Source organism: Gekko japonicus, unplaced genomic scaffold, assembly GCF_001447785.1.
Source record: "Gekko japonicus isolate JY-2015 unplaced genomic scaffold, Gekko_japonicus_V1.1 scaffold1247, whole genome shotgun sequence".
Taxonomy (NCBI): domain Eukaryota; kingdom Metazoa; phylum Chordata; class Lepidosauria; order Squamata; family Gekkonidae; genus Gekko; species Gekko japonicus.
The window spans coordinates 447,608-468,219 of record NW_015176487.1 but is presented as its reverse complement, the minus strand read 5'-3'; the positions used below and the strand labels follow the sequence as shown (position 1 = coordinate 468,219).

Here is a 20,612-nt window from a genome sequence, read left to right as displayed (position 1 = left end):
TACTCCTTCAGCCACTCAGCACATTGCCTCAGTGTTTTAAGTCTTTGAGAATGTTATTATTTATCCCGGTGTTTTTATCTATGGAGCTGTGTTTTTCTTATCTTTGCTCCTCTTAAATAAAGATATGTTGACTTTTGGAGAAAGCAAGTGTGTGGGACGGTGCAATCAGTGAGAGCTTCCTTTCATCCCGGGAGGGGAACCCAGGGACAGGAGACCTACTCGAGAGGAGAGGATCTCGCTACTTGTCTGGAGGTCTGAATTAGCTCACCCTCAAGGTGAAACATGTATGAGTCTGGGGTCAGCCTCCCCTGTCGTTTCACCTTGAGGGTGAGCTAATTCAGACCTCCAGACAAGTAGCGAGATCCTCTCCTCTCGAGTAGGTCTCCTGTCCCTGGGTTCCCCTCCTGGGATGAAAGGAAGCTCTCACTGATTGCACCGTCCCACACACTTGCTTTCTCCAAAAGTCAACGTATCTTTATTTAAGAGGAGCAAAGATAAGAAAAACACAGCTCCATAGCTAAAAACACCGGGATAAATAATAACATTCTCAAAGACTTAAAACACTGAGGCAATGTGCTGAGTGGCTGAAGGAGTAGTTCTCAAGCCGCTAGAACGGAGACAGTCCTGAGCAGAGTGCTGGGAAGTTAGTTATTCTCAACAGAAGGTTGGCAAGGCTACAAGCAGGAGAAACGAGAATGAAAAGTCTTTTATCAAAAGGCCACCTTGGTGGAAGAAAACTTGCTTTTCTCTCCTGAACTGTTGTCTCTGTTCCACTGCCGGCTTGGTCGGGAACGGTGCCTCAATTAGCTCCAGCTGCTGCCTGAACAATTGCCCAGGTTTCTTATATTCTCCCTCCCGGATGGTATTTCGCTCCAGAGCCTTAAGGGGGACACACCACAATACCAAATAATACTTCCATACAGCGCCCCAGGCTGCAACCCTCCTACAGAGGGTCACGAGGGTCCAAGATCAACTCAGATCCCTCTCCATCAGCACATTTGCGGGCCACTCACATCAGAGGAATGATGGAGTGCACCCACTTGTGAGTTGCCAAAAACCAGAAGTCGTCATGATGCACAATTATTTATTTGTTCTAAACAGTGTAAACTCCTTTCTGTGGAGTTGGAAAGATTGGAAAAGAAGGTCAGGAGAGTGATGTCCTGATCCATATGAAATTTGGAGACAACTTTTGGGAGGAAAACAAGTCGAGGTCACAAGACCACCTTATTATTGTTGTTATATAATGAACTTGATATTTTGATTTATGGACTTATATTCACTGCTACACACAATGGACTGTGCACACACAAACATAGGCTCAGAGAACTGTACATTCCAAGTCACCTGTTGTGATGTAACAAATAGAAGGTACTTGCACAAGCCTTACACGTGAATAAGGTTTCAGTTACACAGTTACCAGCCTGGTGAAGAAGCATACACCTCCATTATTGTGAGCAGTAAGAAACAACAACTTGAGCAGAGACAGCCCCCATTGCAGAATTATTTGTGGTCACATACGACACATCATTGCTTTGTTCCTGCATTGGTATTTCCTGCCAAATGGATATTTGGTTTACAATGGAATGGCCAGCCTCATCTACACTACAATGAAGCATCCTGACCCAAGGTTTTCACACCTGCCCAGATGCCCTAGTGACAGAGGCTAATGATCGGGGAGCAAGCTACAGAGGATGGCAGTTGACCAGAAGCTTCTAACATGGATCAAGCTGAACCATGGAGGGATTTTAAGTCGATAACTGGCAGGCAGGTGGAAGATATTTTTTTCCCCTTATGTCCTCTCCCTTCATATCTCTTTTGTCCTGGGTAGGTTCTGAGTCTGGAAATAAGCTCAACTATGGGAACATGGACTGGGAGTGCAGAGGAATTAGAAGGCAGAAAAGCCATATTGAATTGGAAGCAGGGCTATTTTTGGGCAGGAACGCACAGGAATGGAGTTCCGGCTGACTCCCAAGTTGGCCACACCCAGCAGGAACTGATTAGCATAATAGGCTAATTAGGGGTGTGTGGCCTAACATGCAAAGGAGGTCTTGCTACAAAAAAACCCTGGGTTTTGACCACAAACAAGGTCAACAGAATAAGAAGCAATAGGTGGGCGTGGCTGGATGACCACACTTCTGGTAACATGGGTGTGTGGCCTAATATGCTAATGAGCTGTGCTGTCAGGGGTGTGGCCTAATATGCTAATGGATTTCCTGCTGTTGGGTGTGGCCTATTATGCTAATGAGTTCCTGCTGGGCTTTTTCTACAAAAAAAGCCCTGATTGGAAGCATTCAGCAACTGCTCCAGCCTACCAGCTCTCCATTGCCTCTGTGCCCACTTCTATGTTTCTGGCAGTGATCTAACACATAAAGATGTGGGCCTGTCAGTATCATCTCTATTTCTGGCAAACAGGCAAAGGTAAGGGACACTGCAATCCTAAGCAAAGCTAGTCACCTACTTACTTCAATGGACACAGGAGGGTGTAACTTCTGCTTAGGTTTGCATTGTCCATGAATTTTGCCTGGCAGTCCTCTAAAAATCAGGAAGCACAGCTGCTATTTAACTTCTACAAATGCAGGAATCTTGCCTACAAGCGCAGGAATTCCTGAAGGACACATTGCACATTTCCTGGGTTTCACTTATCTTATTTAAACAATAATGGGGAAGAGAATCCAATTGAACAAACAGCTAGCAGCTCAAAACTAAACCAGAAGCTCCCAGGCCACTGCTACCCATTGATTCTGAGAACAAACACTGGCTTGTTTGTGGTACTTTGAGGAAAAGAAAGGCAGTTCTGTTCACAGGCTGAAGGAAGGGAACTCCACAAGAAACAGCCATGGAGGCCTGTGCATATAGGGACATATTTTAGTCAATTTTAAACCTCCACTGAGCCCTTCTAGCATAAAAGCAACGCGGATACTAAAGCAAGGCAAAAGGGGTACTCAGGGGCCTAGAGGGTTAACCCACATTCCATCTCAGAGTCTGTGTGTTCCTGGCGGGTTCCCTGTGTAATCATAAACAGATGGCTGGCTGCTCCCTATTGCATGCTTCTATTATGGTGCATTTTTCACAAGGCCACATAATGACTTCCACACTTTGTTTTTGTGTGTGCGTGTGTGTATAAAGAGACCCCCCCCGTGACACAGTAATAATTTGCATTCCTGTTTCTGGAAATCTCAAAAGAGTCATGTCCCATAGAATTCTCTTCAAAAACTCAATGGCTGCCCGTTTGTGGAGAGGACAAAGGAATTGGGGTGGCAGGATGAGAACAAGGCAGCCTTCCCTTTCTGGTCAGTGGTCTGCTGCTCTGCTCCCTGTTCAATATAGTCCACATGGAGCTTCTTGAAGCACTTGTGATGGCTTCACTCAACAAAAATGGCAAGTGAAGTCAATACAGCCTGTTCCAAGTCTGACAGCAATTTTATCTCTGCAGAAAGTCATCCTCTCTCTCCCTGATTTTCGCATTTTTCGTACAGATAAAATGGCTCTGATGTGGGTTGCTTTCATATGGTGAGGATTCTCTGCTCTGCTTTCATCACTGTGGCAAACACAGAGGCATGTGCATTGGTGGCAGAGCTCCCACACTCCCCGCCCCCCGTACTCTGCACTGGCACTGCATTGGCTCTCATGGAGGTATGAGGACTTGCCACTGGTTTTTTAATTTTTTCTTTCCACACATATGAACAATGTTCACACGAAAACAGGATCCCTTTGCCTGAAGGGTCACCCCATACCTTTTGTTTTCTTAACCTGATAAGCAGAGAAATCACTGCGCATTGGAGTTTGAAATAATCTGTTGAGCAGTGAATTCCCACCCCATGACAGCTGTCTTGTAGCTTCCTTTCTCCATTCCCTTCTAGACAATCTGGACAAAAAAATTGCCTGCACCTTTCATCTCATGTCTTCAAAAGAAAAAGGTCCTTTTTGCAATGCAAACACTAGGAATTCAGTGGACTATTTGAACTGGAAATAGATTACTACTGTACTACACTATAGTGCAATAGCAATTATCAGGTCCCCCCCCCCAAAAAAAAGCCTGCAAAAAGACCTCTGGTGGCACAACAGGAAAAAATGGTAGTAAATGGTACATGCCCACAAGGGGCTAATGGTGGAGAAATGGTGCTGATGTGGGTGAGACCTTTGCAGGGGAGGAAAATGGGCACCATTCATTCTAGACAGCACAATAACGTATTTGGACAGTGTTCTTTAAAAAAAGATCTGAGTAAAGCAGGTTCAGGAAAGGGCGTATTGATGATGGGGAAACACAGATTTTGCTTGTTGGATCAGGAGCACATATATTTGGAAGAAATGTAGCTGTGGAGATGGTCAGAGTCTGCTACAGATCTCCTGACCAGGTTGAGGTGGATGCTGCCCTCCTTGAATAGCTTGACAGGGTATCCAAACAACATGACCTGGTAGTTATGGGTAACTTCAACGTCCCTGATGTGTGCTGGGAGACAAACTGCCAAGTATCCACAGTCACGCAACTTCCTGACCTGTCTGGACAACAACTGCCTTCAGCAAATGGTGGAGGAAGCTACGAGGGGCTCTGCCATACTCCATTTAATATTGATCCACAGGCAAGAGATGGTAGATGGGGCAAAGGTGGTGGGGACCTTAGGAGGAAGTGACCATGTCCTGCTAGAATTCCTTTTGCTGTGGGGGACCAAGGAAGTTTGTAGCCATACGTGTATGTTAGATTTCAGTAAGGCAGACTTTAATAAACTCAGAGGCATGATGAGAATTATCCCATAGGCAAGACTGCTAGAAGGGAAAGGAGCAAGTAAAGGGTGGCCTCTTCTAAAACGAGAGCTCTTGCAAACTCAAGCCCAAGAAGGAAACATGGTAGGAGATCCAAGAAGCCAATATGGATGAACAGAGAACTCCATGATGTGCTAAGGGAGAAAAAGGAAGTGTTCAAGAAATGGAGACAAGGACACACCTCTAAAGAAGAGTATCTGAGGATTGCTAGGCACTGTAAGTCAGCCATTAGAGAGGCCAAAGCTCACAGTGAGCTAAAGCTGGCCAGGGAGGCTCACTACAACAAGAAAATCTTCTTCAGATGTGCGAGGAGCAAACTCAAGATAAAACAGGCAATGAGCCCACTGTTGGGTGAAAATGGAGAAACTTTGACAGAGGACAGAGAGAAAGCAGATAGGCTCAATAACTATTTTGCCTTAGTTTTTTCCCCTGAAGAAGAGAACAGGCTCATCTACAGATGGTAGTAGGCAAGGCACAGCATCCGGTCTGCTTGTTGACATGGACAGAGAGGTAGTTGAGAAGCACCTGGCTGCATTGAATGAGTACAAATCCCTCAGGCCAGATGGTTTGCAACCAAGAGTGCTCAAAGAACTTTCGAGAGAGTTTGCAGAGCCTTTGTCCATCATCTTCCAGACCTCTTGGAGGACAGGACGGAGACATGTCTTGTGACTGGAGGAGGGCAGATGTTATTCCAATTTTCAAAAAAGGGAGGAAGGATGACCTAGGAAACTACAGGTCAGTCAGTCTGACCTCTGTCCCAGGGAAGATACTGGAGCAGATTTTAAAGGGACTGATTTGCAAGCATCTAAAGGACCACTTGGTGATCCATTGAAGTCAGCATGGATTTGTCCTCAACAGGTCCTGCCAGACCAACCTCATTCCCTTCTTTGACCAAGTGACAAGCTTACTGGATTGAGGGAATGCTGTTGATGTTGTTTAACCTGGATTTCAGTAAAGCTTTTGACAGGGTTCCCCATGATGTTCTGATAGGTAAACTAGAGGACTGTGTGGACTGGACTCTAAGATAGTTAGGTGCATGGGGAAATGGTCAGAGAACCACAGTCAAAGAGTAGTTATCAATGGCATTTCATCTGAATGGAGGGAGTTGTCCAGTGGGCTGCCACAGGGCTCGGTTCTGGGCCCAGTACTTTTCAATATTTTTATAAATGATCTGGATGAGGGCTTGGAGGGGCTTCTCATTAAATTTGCAGATGACACCAAAGTGGGAAGAGCAGCAAACACACCAGAAGACAGAGATAAAATTCAATGAGATCTGAACACACTGGAAAAGTGGGTGAGAACAAGATGCAATTTAACAAGGATAAGTGCCAAGTTCTACATCTGGGTAACAAAAGTGAGGAACATGCATACTGGATGGGGGATACACTTTTGACCAAAAGTTAAATATGAGCAGCCAGTGTGATGCAGCGACAAAAAAGGCTAATGTGATCTTGGGGTATATCAACAGAGGCATAACATCCAGATTGCAAGATGTCATAGTCCCACTGTACACTCCATTGGTCAGGCCGCATCTGGAGTATTATGTGTAGTTCTGGAGGCCTCACTTCAAAAAGGATGTGGATAGAATGGAGCAGGTGCAGAGGAGAGCAACGAGGATGATTGGAGGCCTGGAGACTAAGTCATATGAGGAAAGGCTGAGGGATGTGGGAATGTTTAGTCTGGAGAAGAGGAGGTTTAGGGGGGACATGATGGCTCTCTTTAAGTATTTGAAGGGCTGTCACTTAGAGGAGGGCAGGGAGCTGTAGGCAGCAGAGGATAGGACTCGCAATCATGGGTTTAAATGACGGGTGGGAAGGTACCGGCTGGATATTAGGAAAAACTTTTTTACCGTAAGTGTTGTGCAACAGTGGAATCACCTGCCTAGGAAGGTGGTGAGTGCCCCTCACTGGCAGTCTTTAAGCAGCAGCTGGACAAACACTTGTCAGGTATGCTCTAGGCTGATCCTGCATTGAGCAGGGGATTGGACTAGATGCCCTGTACGGCCCCTTTCAAATCCATGATTCTGTGATTCTATTCTGTGATTCTATGAACCCCTTCTAAAAGTCATCAAAGAAAGTCTCATCTCAACAAAGCTGCTAATCCAAACTGTTTGGCTCAGACATGACCCTCCAACAAATGCCATGAGAGTCCCTAATTCCTTTTCAATAAATGACCAATCAGTATCGCGAAGGAACATACCTGATGATAAAAGGCTTCCACTGCTGCCACTGATAATTTTCCCTTTGCTCCCCATGTTGGCTAGTTTGGAGGTCTTTAGAGTTCCAGTTTCAGTCAGGTCAATTGCAATCTCGCTGAGGCTTCTTGCTGCATGAATTTTGGACTGGGGAAAAAAGCAGACATTGGGGTTAGAGTGGTTTTCAAATAGAAAGCCTATCCTGGACATTTAGTCCTATCTGTTCCAGAATTACTAACAATCGTATCTTGCCTACCCACTTATGACACCCAGAAGAAGAAGGAATAGTCCTACAAGGAATTGCCATGTGAGATCATCTTAAACCAGATGACAAAGCTGTCACTTCTTGGATTTATTTATTTTTTTAAAAAAGTATACGCTGCCTCTCCTGGGATCTCCTCAAGGCTTGCCTTTACTTCCAAATTCTGGTACAAAACTTTCCATTGCATATGAAAGATACCAATGATTTTCTACTTAACCTTGATGTTAAGTCGGTTACTTAACAAAGAGTCAGAGAGTGATTTCAGCAAAAGATCAGCTTTATTCAGCAACTCGTAACTCAACTCCAAACAGATCAACATGAATAGCCAGAACAGCTTTAGCATTGAAGCTGTTCCACTTTTAAACTCTCCCGGCTAATGTAGCCATGCCCTATTGTACAATATCAACCTATGAGGTTGTAGAGTTAAGGTCCAATCACATTAGTTTCCGCTTCTGGAACTGGCTGTTTGTGATTGGTCGGCTCTTCCTAGGCTACCAATTACATCTGAGGGATTGGGATCCTAGCCCAGGAATGAAGCTTCACATGGTGATTCAATGACAGTGTTTCTCATACATACATGGGTCAGATTGAATACACCACACTTGAATACTTAAATAAGCAACAACAATTTGGTAATAATACCTTACTTCTCACATTTGATGTTACTTGCCTTTACACCAATGTACCATATAAGGCTCTAAAGTAATTTCTACATTGCAGAGGATATCTTCTTCATGTCATCAACTGTAACATCCTCTGGACATCTACTCTGTCAACAGAATCCATTCCCTACCTAAGTGAGGAAGATAAAAAGGAACACTGTGGCTGCATTCAGATGGAAAACTTAACTTTTAAATGTCCACAAACCTGATTTGTTGCTAGGAGTGTGTGCTTTGCTCTTCTCTGCCATCCTTTCCTTATTGGGCAGAACCGCCCCATGTGTGCACAAAACTCTCCCTCCCCCCCGGGTGCCCCCGGTGCGCGGATTTAGCTATCCGCACACCAGGGGGTGACTTGTCTATTAGTATATAGATATACATTTTTATTGCTTTTATGCTACACCAGGGGGCGACTTGGCTATTAGTATATAGATATACATTTTTATTGCTTTTATGCTACACACTACATAGAAAATATGGATGGGTAACACTAACAAACTACAGATAGGACAGTATAACTAAAAGAGAAGCTAACAGGAGTTAACTATATTGCTGATAATACGATCCTTATTCAAGATTGTTATGATATACCATACATAAGTAAAGCTTCTTTTCAATTTAAGACAATTAATAAAAGCTTATCATAGAAATATTTGTTCTGAGCAAGTAAGCACAGTAGTTATCCTTTCAAGTACTTATATCTCAGTTATTTTTCTCTACTTATTTCTTCTTCCCTTCTTTTTATTTTTATCTTTATCAGGGACAGTTTTTCTTTTAGGTAGCTTGGGTGCAGCTGCTCCCAATTCTGATGAGGAATCTTCTTCAGATGAACTGGTTGTATCCGATTCTGAACTTCTCGAACCACACGAGCTGCATTCTCCTTCTTCCTGCTGGCTCCTCTCTTCTTCTGCTGATGTTTCCTTTGGTGGTCTTTGAACTTTCTCCAAAAATCTTTTTGCTTTATCAACAGAGTCAATTTTTTCTTTTAAATCCTTATACTTGAATGTTATTCCTTCCGGGAAGACCCATCTGTAGCTTATTGATTTTTTTTGTAGAAATATAGTTAAGTCTTTATAATATCTTTACTTCTTTTTGATTTCAAATGGTATATCCTTTAGAACACTTACCTCTGAATCTTTAATCTTCAAGATGTTTCCATTAGTGGCTTTAAGAACCGCGTCTCTTGTAGACCTTTTCGAGAATCTGACTAGAATTTCCCCTGGCAGGTTTTTCTTCTTTAAATATTCAGGATATGATCTATCGACCACACCCAGATCGCTTAATAATTCTTTAAATTTCAAACCTGTCAATGGGGCTAATGCTTGCGTCAAGATTTCTTTGAGATTCTCACTGCTTTGCTCTGGGACACCTTGGAACCTCAGCACATAGGCTGATTTTTCTGCTTGAAGCCTGAGGATTTGCTCAGAGGTTCTTTCTTTTTGTAATCACTCCACTTTTTGATCAAGTTCCAATGTTTTAAAAACAACCTTTTTGACTGCATTAGAGTTTTTTACCATCTGTTTTTGGAGAGTTTCAATATTTTGGTTGAGATTCATCATTTGATCCAGTAGGGGTCAGAATGCTGAAGCTAATGTGGCTGAAAAGTCTGTACTAGCTTCCGGTTTCACTCCCAGAGATGACGTTTTGCCAGCACCTGAAGGCAGCTTTCTCAGCGTCATTTTATCCTGTTGACTCATTTTATCCTGTTGACTCATCGGAGCCCATTTAAAAGTTCATGCGCTGGGTGTAAATACACTCATGTTTCTTCCGGTATCAATAAATTGCCGAGATGTCTTGCATTTTCACTAAAACTCCTGAATGCTCGTCCGGTGTGCGCCTCTGGTTGCCATCATGGTGCTGTGGTGGTAGGACCTTCGGGTCAAAGTGTGCCTCAATCCCTTGGCATCGTGCCTCGGGAGCGGCACTACTCACGCCCCATGGCTGAGGGGCCCTCTGCAGGAGCCACAGGGGGGAACCGGCACAGCTGGATTCCCTCCTAACCGCTGCGGAACAGGCCGCCCCGTAAGGAGCTCCTGCTGAACATGAAGCTGAAACTGAAACCTCCATCTTAGATTTCAAATAGTTAATCACTAGGCTTTCTCGAGAGCAATAATTAGAAAAAGATTGCAAGGCCCTTTGCAGCCCGACACCAGTTTGGGACAAGATCATGACATCATATGCATAGAGCAAAATAGGCACTCCAATCTCAGCTAATTTTAGTGGCTGGCAGCAGTCATTAAAGATTGTTGCTACATTATTTAAGTATAAATTAAACAAACAAGGCACCAACAAGCATCCCTGTTGTACTCTCTTTTCCAATTAAATGGATTTGTTAAATTCCCATCATACCCATATCATACTTGGGCAGTTAAACCCGAATATAATCACTGAATGAGTCCTAGGAGTCTTTTCTCCATAGTAGTTTAAGTTTGTTCCACAATCTGGGGCAATTTACAGAATTGAAGCCCCCCTTGAGGTCAATAAAAGCCACATATAGACATGCCCCCCCCCCCCGGATCAGTATTTCTCTGTCAGGTGATAGAGAACTGGGCAATTTTATAATATATGAATCCTGTCCAGGAAGCCAAACTGTTACAAATTCGGATTCTCTTCTGGTTCAGGTTTCTATTGTAAGTTTAACTATGAAAAGGTGGTTCATTAACTGATTCAGACCCTTTAAACCTGTTTTGAACTAGTTTAGACATATTTCATGAAGAAGACCATCACACTGTTAGTACTGCAGTTGCACATTGTGTTTAAAATCTGGTATGCACAGAACTGATCTTCAATATATAGGAAGGAAAGGAATGCACTAGGAATTTTTCCCTTTGGGGCCTCTTTCAGAAAGTCCCAGTGTCCTGTAAATTTCTACACGATGTCTGACAACAGAGGTAAAAAAGTTAAAGAGGTAAAGAGTTATGAACATCTCAAGATAAAGGAAAGTTGCGGAGCAGTTTGGTACAAGACTCAAGCTGGTACATGTTGTGTATCTGTATCAATCAGTATATTGAAATGTCATTATCAAACCTGAAACGTCATTAAAACTTCCTTGGAATCTTTGAGAAAGTCTTCAAGTAAAGATGCAAGCCATTTCAAAGTACTACAGTCAGAGAATCAGGGATCTACATGATAAGAGCAACTATGATACTCTTAAGAAACAGATTTCAGGCATCACATAGCAAAAAACCTAGGTTTGCCACTAAGAGGCACTCCACATGTGTTATAAAGTCCTCATGTTCCCTTTCCCATCTTGTGGCTGTCATTGATCAAAGGTGCACTTAAGCATTCTGTGGTCAGAACTGAATTCCCTCATGCACATCAGACTGGGACTGTGGCATGCAGGAAGAGGAGGCCTAAACCTTCCCTTCTATGCCATTTTCTTGAGCTAAACAAAGCCATGTCTGTTGATTGGCCATGGGGGGACGGGGTGCAGGAGGACTTCATAATACGTGAATTAGGGCCAAACTATATGATATGTTTTTAATGAGATGAGTCAAATTTTAGCAAGTTGGGTTCTCCCAACCCAATGCATGTTCCCTGCAGCCCCATGGCCACTGCAGAGAACTTATTTCCCCAACTGCCACACAGCTCAATTTGAATCAGGACCATGGTACTGGGGCAAGAGGGGCGTCAGCCTTCATATCTGGAGAGGATGTTTACTGCAAATTGGTCATTATTCTGTGTAGCTTTCTGTACCTTCCACCTCCTTCTTAAGATTCTCACCTTGCTCTGCTTTCTGTCCAGATAGAACTGGTGCTGGCTAATGGCCATAGCCCAGATGGACTTTATCAAGGCAGGACAGGCATACCATGTGTGCACGGCAATGCCACTGTGTCCAAAAGTCCTTCTTGTCACAGATGCCCTAGAAGAGCAGGGAAAGAACAGAAAGTTAACTTGCAATGTAAACGGAAAATGGCAAAGATAAAATTCAATGTTTCTACTGTTTTGTCAAGATTTTAAGGTAGAACTGTGACTCAGCAATTTTATAATTTTTTTTCATTGTGGGATTTCACTAAGTTCACATGTCCACTGCTCTCCCTCCTTCCTTCTTACTGTGAAAACAGATTAGTAAATATGCTTTGTTATGTAAAGATATTTGTATCTTCCCCCCAGATGCCCAAAGCAGTTCACAGCTATCACTGTATCTAACGGTTAAAGGGCTGGCCCCTGAGCCAATCACAACAGCAGTAAAATGGGCCACCCACAACAAAGGAGGTTTCTAAGGGGACTTCCCAAGCATGCAGAAAAAAATAGGACTTTGTAAATTAATGAAAAGAATGCCCCCCACCACCACACAGCCTGATGTGGACTAAATATTCTTCAGGAGCACAAAAATGTTGTGCATCATTTAAAGAGAGGGGAGAGAGGAGAAGTAACCCTGGGCAAAGTTCCTAAAAGTTTACTGAAACCTGGCAAAAGGACTTTGGAAATGGAAGTAAGGATTTTCAAGTTGTTTCCCCTCTCTCTCATGTTTGCTACTGCACCTGTATGGGCAACTGTGGGTGGGTTTGCGCTCCCCCCCCCCAAAGAAGGACTGTACACCAGCTTTAAACCACAGCTGATAATTCTGATTTGGAAGGGAAGCACAAACTGCCTTTGGTACATGGGCACAGAACTTATGCAGACAGTACCAAACCATGGGCTGGCTCTCTACTGAAACCATTCCCATGGGATTTTTATGTCTTTGTTTCCTGATAGGTGTGGCCACAGCCATGCAAACAGCACAGGAGCTGAGAAAGGCATGTAATTCTATATAGCTCTTAAAAAGTTGAAATTCTGCTTCCTACATTTAAGTCTTGTTGTTCAAAGAGCATAAAGCTCTTCCAGGGACATACCAGAGAAGATGGTCCCATAAATACGTTGGTCCCAGACCGTTCAAGGTCTTAAAGGTCAATACCAAAACCTTAAACCTGACTTGGTACTCCACTGGAAGCCAGTATAGCTGGCATAGGGGCAAAATTGTGATGCAGATGGTGGAGTGAACATAAGAACACAAGAAAAGCCATGTTGGATCAGGCCAATGGCCAATGCAGTCTAACAATCTGTGTCACACAAGCCCAGGTGCCATCAGGAGGACCACCAGAACTCCAGAAGCCCTCCCACTGTGGCCCTTCCAAGCATCAAGAATACAGAGCATCACTGCCCTGACATACTGTTCCATCTATACCTATGATTATCTAATCCTCTCTTGAAGCTGTCTATGCCTGTAGCTGCCACCTCTCTTTTTGGCAGTGAATTCCAAGGTTAATTACTCTTTGGGTGAAGAAGTACTTCTTTTTATCTGTTCTAAGCTTAATGCTCATTCATTTCACTGAGTGCCCAAGAGTTCTTGTATTGTGAGAAACGGAGAAAGGTACTTCTTTCTCTACCTTTTCTATCCCATGCATAATTTTGTAAACCTCTATCATGTCACCCCTCAGTCTTCGTTTCTCCAAGATAAAGAGCCTTAAGCGCCTTAACCTTTCTTTATAGGGAAGGTGTTCCATCCCCTTAATCATTTTAGTTGTCCTTTTCTGCACTTTTTCCAATGCTACAATATTTTTGAGGTGCTGTGACCACAACTGTACACAATATTCCAAATGAGGCTGCACCATAGACTTGTACAGGGGCATTATGATAGTGGCTGATTTTTTTTCAATTCCCTTCCTAATAATCCCCAGCATAGCATTGGGCTTTTTTTATTGCCGTTGCATGTTGAGTTGACATATTCAGTGAGGTATCTACTACAACTCCAAGATCTCTCTCCTGTTCAGTTACCGCCAGTTCAGACCTCATCAACATATACTTATAGTTAGGACTTCTGGCTCCAATGTACATCATTTTGTACTTGCCCACACTGAACCTCATTTGACACATTGACGCCCACTCCCCCAGCCTCGACAGATCCCTCTGGAGCACCGCACAGTCCTCCCTGGTTCTCACTGCCCTGAACGACTTCATATCATCCACACACTTAGCCACTTCACTGCTTACTCCCAATCCCAAATAATGAACAAGTTAAAAACCACCGGACCAAGAACTAAGCCCTGCGGTAGCCCACTGCTTACCATCTTACACTGTGAAAACAGCCCATTTATACTCACTCTCTGTTTCCTGTTAATTAACCAGGTTTTAATCTGCATGAGGACTTGCTCTCTTATCCCATGACTGCTGAGTTTACTTAAGAGCCTTTGATGGGGAACGTTATCAAAAGCTTTCTTGAAGTCAAGGTAAACAACATCTTTTAGGTCCCCTTTGTCCACATGTTTGTTCACCCCCTCAAAGAACTCTAAAAGTTTAGTGAAACAAGATCTTCCCTTACAGAATCCATGTTGATTCTTCCTCAATAGCTTTTGCTCATCAATGTGCCTACTAATTCTATCTTTAATAACAGATTCCACCAATTTACCCAGTATGGATGTTAGACTGACTAGCCTGTAATTTCCCAAATCTCTTCTGGAACCCTTTTTAAAGTTGGGAGTTACATTAGGTACCTTCCAGTCCTTGGGAATGGAGGTAGATTTTAGTGATAGATTGCATATTTTTGTTAGGAGATCCACAAATTCACATTTGAGTTCTTTCAGAACTATTGGATGTATGCCATCAAGGCCTGGTGACTTAGTGAGCATTCTAAACCCACCTAAGTCCGAAAAGTCCGACATAACTTTTTGACAACAGAACTACTCCCCCTGAAATAAACAGGAGCGAGGAACAACTGGCTGTTCCACTGCCTCCTGCCATGGTGCACCTCAGGATACTAAGGCCCAAACTACACATATGTTTTGAAAACACTTTTCCTTGCAGCTGCGGTGGGACTGTGGGGAAAACAAGCTGGGTGGGGCAGAGCTCTCGAGAGCCACCATGGGCTCTCAGACAAAGATTCTACCTTGACCCTCATCCAAACCAAATATCATAACAGAACATACCATTTGGCTTGCTGTTACCATGAATCTACACTAATAAAATAATTGGCCTGCCTGTCCACCTATTTTTCCTTTATTTATTTAATATATCCCACCTTTCTTCCCAATGAGGACCCAAAGTGGCTTATATAACTCTCCTCTCCTTCATTTTATCCTCTCAGCAACCAGGTGGGATAGGTTAGGCTGAGAGTGAGTGACTGGCCCAAGATCACCCAGCAAGCTTCCATTGCAGAGTGGGGATTTGAACCTGGGTTTCCCATATCCTAGTTTTACACTTCAACAACTACACCATGCTGGCAAGCATAACTCATCAGGGAATAAAACTAGGAGACACAAAACTGGCCACCAGATTCAGGATGATTGTAGGAGTTCCAGGGCCAAAATGGAAAGACATCAGAAAATCCTAGCTCAGGTGAAACCAACCACCACCACCCCATGCTATTTGTAATGGAAGCTAAGGATTTCTGTTTGTGGCAGGCATAACTCAGATAATAATGCTACATGTTTGAAAATGGGCCACCAGCCCCAAAATGATGATGGAAATTGCAGTGCCAAAAATGAAGGGAATTAGAATGCCCTGAGCCAGGTTATCTTCATGACAGGCAACATGTAATTTTAAGCAACCTGTCACGTGTCTCTAATACGCACATCTTCATCCTGCCATAGACGGTTGTTAGGTGATACACTCTGCTAGACCTACCTCACAGGGTTGTTGCGAGGATAAAGTGGAGGACAGAACTATGCAGCTCCACTGGGGAGAAAGACTAGGTATGGTATTTGTTATAAATATAATTTTAATATTAAAAAGATTACATTTGTCATATAACAAAGTAGGTTATTAGATCTTCCACCAACACAGTAATAATGATAACGACCCAGTGCCTGAACTGGGGGTTCTAACTTCTGTTCCAATGTGTATAACCACTAGAACAGATTAATGTTTCATTACTATGCATGTAAAAGGTGGAGCAGGGGGGAAGCATCCTTTTACTACTTTGTTAGATCATGGTGAAATAGTAAACTCCTCCCCCCTTTCTGTTCATAATATTAACAAAGATTTGCTACTGTATTATTCCAAGTAGGATAAGGATTAGAAGGTCTTGAGACCAAGAACTGAGAAATTAAGGAAAACAGATGGAAAGGTTGTTTTATCTTGCTGCAGCATCCTAACGCTTTGCGAGATCTGGCTAAGCTGTGTGCAAGGAAAGGAAAAGGTTAGACCTGCAGGCTGGCAATTACTGTAGCAGGCATCAGCATGCTGTTTTGTCTTGCAACAGTATTGGCTTGGTTGATGGGCTTAGCATGATCTGTTAGGGAAGTCTGCTTCAGTCTTGGAGAAAGGCATGTCTAGCTGATAGTAGAGTTCCTTTTAGTGTACTCAGGCTTCCTTGTACCCCTAGTGGCTGCAGCCAGAACTACATTTTAAAAACAAATGGAAAGACATTCAGCTGGATGCATCCTGAGGCTGGCTTCAAGGGCCCTCTAGCTGACTTGGCCCCCCTGAATTTTGGCCCTCCTCTGTTGGCGGCTCTGGGGTGGGGAACCCAGACCCGACATGTCAAAAAAAATTATTGTGCCATTTGGCTCTTCGTTTGCAACCAGCCACAGCACTCCTGAGCAGTATATAAACCCTAGCCAGGATCTTCATATATGGGAAATGACAGCTATGTTGCTCTACTCTCATGTTGTGCACATAGAAAACACAAGTCAAAACAATGGTGACAGGGCTCTGGAGGAGTGGCCCTTGCTACAAAACAGGAGCACTTTTCACAAACAGGTGAACACTGGATGAGCATCAAAGTATTCCATCTCAGGACACCGGTGCCCCACAGGAATCACCACTCTTCTCCTTCAACTAAGGATGGAGGAATAATGCACCCCACACAGGTATGCAAGACAAGGGGACTCCTTTCCTTAAAGATGAGCTGCTCCTAATTGTCTTCCATCTCTTTGCTATATGTTCCCCTTTGCTTTATAACCTAAGCTCCTTAACCAGTAGCTAAGAAAAGCCTGCTAGATCAGACTAGTGGCCCATTTAGACCAACACCCTGTTTCACACAGCAGCCAACTGGCTGTCCTAGCTAGGCAGCAGAGTCTCCCACAGCAGGGCACAGGTTTAGTGCAGAAAAGCAGCCCCTTGGAGATATGCCAGCATGACATCAGTATAACCCTAGCACAATGGCATGCCAATGTAAACTCACAGACAGGTGGGGACAATGGGAGTGTAGACATGCTTCTGGGTGAATGCAGACCAATCTATTGCAACCACTGCTATTTCAGGACAAATGAGCCATTTCCTTGCAGGATCAGACCCGGCTCCATGGAGAAGCATTATCAGAGAGAAATGTGTAACACAGTTCCACCTCAGCTTCCTACAGGGGAGGTGTGAGTATTGGCCTAATCACTACACTCTCTCCATAATAGGTAAATCCCAAACAGGGAGTAACACCAAGATGGTAGCTGTGTGTGTGTGTGTGTGTGAGACAGACGGTGGGAGATGGGAACACAAAGAGCATGGTACCACTCTTTCAAATCCATGGTTTACTATCACATACAGAGAGCATGAGCCCACATGCTGCCTCTTGCTATTGCAGAGCATGATCCCTGTGTTTCTCTTGCCCCTTTTCAGGTAGCAAGGCTGTGCATCAAGATGTCTCATGAGGTCTCCATGCCTATGCCCCCATTTGTCTGTGAAATAGAGGAATGTTAACTTCTGTGATGTGTGGGCTGTAGACTTGCCTCCTCCTTCCGTTTTGAGGCTGTTGGGATTGGTATTAGCTAGCAGATGAGCTTCGCCATATCCCCTCCCCTGGTGGGACCTGAGCGACTAACCCATATCCCATAACAGTGCTTTTCCCACAGAGTTCTTGGGGAGGTGATGGGCATTTTCTGTTGCTGTTCTGTTGTGCCTTCTTGTGTTTCTTGTCCTATTTCTTTGTTCCCATTGACCTCTGAATAAGCTTCATCTACTCCTAGAGGCATTACTCCCATGGGAAGTATCACAGGCTTGGTGGGGCTCCTTCTCCCAAGTGAGCTATGGAGGGGTCTAGGGAGACATGCTTGGACTGTCCAATCTTCATTTCTTTGACACCCATACAATAAAATGGTGGATGGTGGCAGAAAGAGATTTGGACCCCCATATGTAGAAGTCCCCAGAATATGGCAGAATGTTGCCTTCGTTTCATCCCTTGATTTGTTCTGGGGCCCAGTGGGCAGGGCATGGTGACATCACAGATGCAGTTCATCATTGCCCTGCACTGATTGGCTCCTTCCATGTGTGGCACATTTTATTTATTTCTTGACCCTCCTTTTCTCATAGCTCAAGGTGGCTTACAAATTCAGATGTATGTGTGTTCCTAGCATACTAAGGAAGGGAGCTTTGACTCTCAAAAGCTCATACCATGGAAATCTTGTTGGTCTTTAAGGAGCTGTTGGACTTGAGTCTTGCTCTTCTACTGCAGGCCAACATGTCTACCCTCATGAAGACAGAAAACTAGCACTTCACCATTTGAGGATGTGATCGGTGTTGCTGTGGAGTCCATGCTCTTGCGATGCACTCAGCTCCTTGTTTTTTTAAATGTCTTTTCTCTGCTGGGAGAGCACCATGATATTGACTATCTTCACCAGCAGCACAGGCATAGGATCGCACGAGCTAAAGCCTGCAAGCCCAGTGTGCATTAAGAACCCAATAACCCTCCTGTATGTATTAAGGGGAAGCAAAGGACCCTAGCTTGGGGGTTTATGCAAGCAGAGATGGAGGGCACACTATTCTCTCCCCACTCCCACCAACGCTGTTCTGCCAATCAACATTAGAGATTAACACGTCTCATTCTTATCACAGGCATATTGTGCTGAAAGGAATTCTGCTGTGCCCTGATGCAAAGTCTAACTGTTTCCATGCCTTCAGACTTCAAATGAGTGCAGTGCCTATCACGGACACAGGACAAACTTGCTGCACTGCATTGTATTTTTACAAATACTGACTGGGTATTTTTAAGAGCCATTCACCGAGATAAATGCAGTAAACACAGCTATCCTCAAACACATCGTACAATGGGAATAAGGTAATGTGTTTTATAAAGGGTGGTGTGCAGTGTTCCCTCTAAGCTGAGTTAGTGGGAGCTAGCTCACAGTTTTTTAGCCTCCGGCTCACACATTTTTGTCTTAGCTTAGGAAGGAGGGTTCCAGAGCAAACTAATTTATGCAGTCCCCTAATCACTAGCCCACAGCTTTCATGCCAGTAGCTCACAAAGTAGAATTGTTGCTCACAAGACTCCACAGCTTAGAGGGAGCATTGGTGGTGTGTACAAGTGGTGGTTAAAAAAATTAATTAAACGTTTTGTGCCAAAATACTTCATATTATAATTTTAAGAACCACTTTGAGCAACCGGGATAAATTATGCAAACTGAGCAGCCTAGCCAGTTTCACAAAATTTATTTTGGTTCTGCTGAACAAATGTAGGTAATTTATAACCAGCTATCCAAGTCACTGACCAGTGCTGACATTATGAAATAATCTCTCTGGCTCCTGAGATTTCACAACATACTTTCAAGCCTACGTTTGTGGCAATAAGAGCTAGAAATGTGGGTTTTTATAATAAAATGAAAACTGTGATCCTTGGGAAGCTAAATGATGTACCTAATGCTATATTTTTATGCTTTTCCTGGGCTTGTGCCGAATTGCAGAACATACACAGCTACATTGTTGTGGTACTGCAGAGTGTATATGGGTGGCATACTGTGGGATTACGGCTTAATTTCGGGTGGTCTGTGCATATGCAAATCTTTGAGTCATGTAGAATTAGGTTTGATCAGACCACTGCCTAACTAAACAGATAGTATCACATATGATAGTAACACTATTGTTTTTCTTATTTTATTTACTTCATTTATACCTCACTTTTCTCCGCAGTGAGGACCCAAAGCGGCTTATAACATCCTCCCATTTTCCATTGTATCCTCACCACAGTCCTGTGAGTTAGGCTGGGCTGAGGGCTAGTGACTGGCCTGAGGTCACCTAGCAAGCTTCCATGGCAAAGCGGGGGTTCAAACCTGGGTCTTCTAGATCCTTGTCTGATACTCTGATCACTAGACCATGTTGGCTCTTATACAGACAGTAAGCATTTTTCCAATTCACCTAGGTGATGATTCAGTACAATCTGAAAGACTGCATGCAGTTATACCAATAAAGTAAGTCCAATAAAATAATATTTCATATTGTTTTCTAAATTTATGGTATATATTACTTTCTTCCTACTCCTGGAAGGTGATCTTGCCAAGAACTGAGCTCCATAATTAATGTTTCCAGTGATACACAGAGATCAGCTGTTCCAGTGAGGTTACTCCTTTTTAGAAACCTAATCACAAGGGACAGAACCTCCCTGGACACTTTTGTGCAAGTGTGTATGCAATCTTCCTAATAACGGTAACATTGAAACAACACTGCTAAGAATCACAGTGTTGCTGCATTGTTTGCATGCATTTGATGGGGTGTGCATAGTAAAACTTCTTGGTGGATCATGGCCAAAATTAATATTTTGAACAACTGGGATCTCTGTGATGATATAAATGACAAGTGAGGACCTGCAAGAAAGTTGTGGGAGCAAATAACCCATCCCCCCCCCTTTGCTTCTTCCCCTCTACCCTTACTTCTCTCTGTCTCTTACTCTTTCTCCCTCTGACCACCCCTTTTCTTACTTTCTCCTCTCCTGCATGCCTGTCACTTTCTCTCTCTTTCTGCCCCAACCCCATCACTCTTTCTTTCTGCTCCTATCACTTCCCCAGTCTCCCACCTGCTTCCTTCCTACTCCACAGCAGAGGAGGCAGTTCTCCCA

The 20,612-nt window shown here is 43.7% G+C and overlaps 1 protein-coding gene across 2 annotated transcripts in view; it reads right to left on the bottom strand.

The window, feature by feature from the left end:
* The window catches only part of FRMD4A (FERM domain containing 4A), a 352,260-nt gene that overhangs the window by 63,390 nt on the left and 268,258 nt on the right, over nt 1-20,612 (bottom strand). For both annotated transcript variants that reach the window (XM_015427238.1, XM_015427239.1), the window contains 2 exons: nt 11,600-11,738; nt 6,961-7,102 (listed from right to left, as the gene is read on the bottom strand). In XM_015427238.1, the coding sequence (XP_015282724.1) occupies nt 6,961-7,102; nt 11,600-11,738 (281 nt within the window). The remainder of the gene's footprint in view (nt 1-6,960; nt 7,103-11,599; nt 11,739-20,612) is intronic.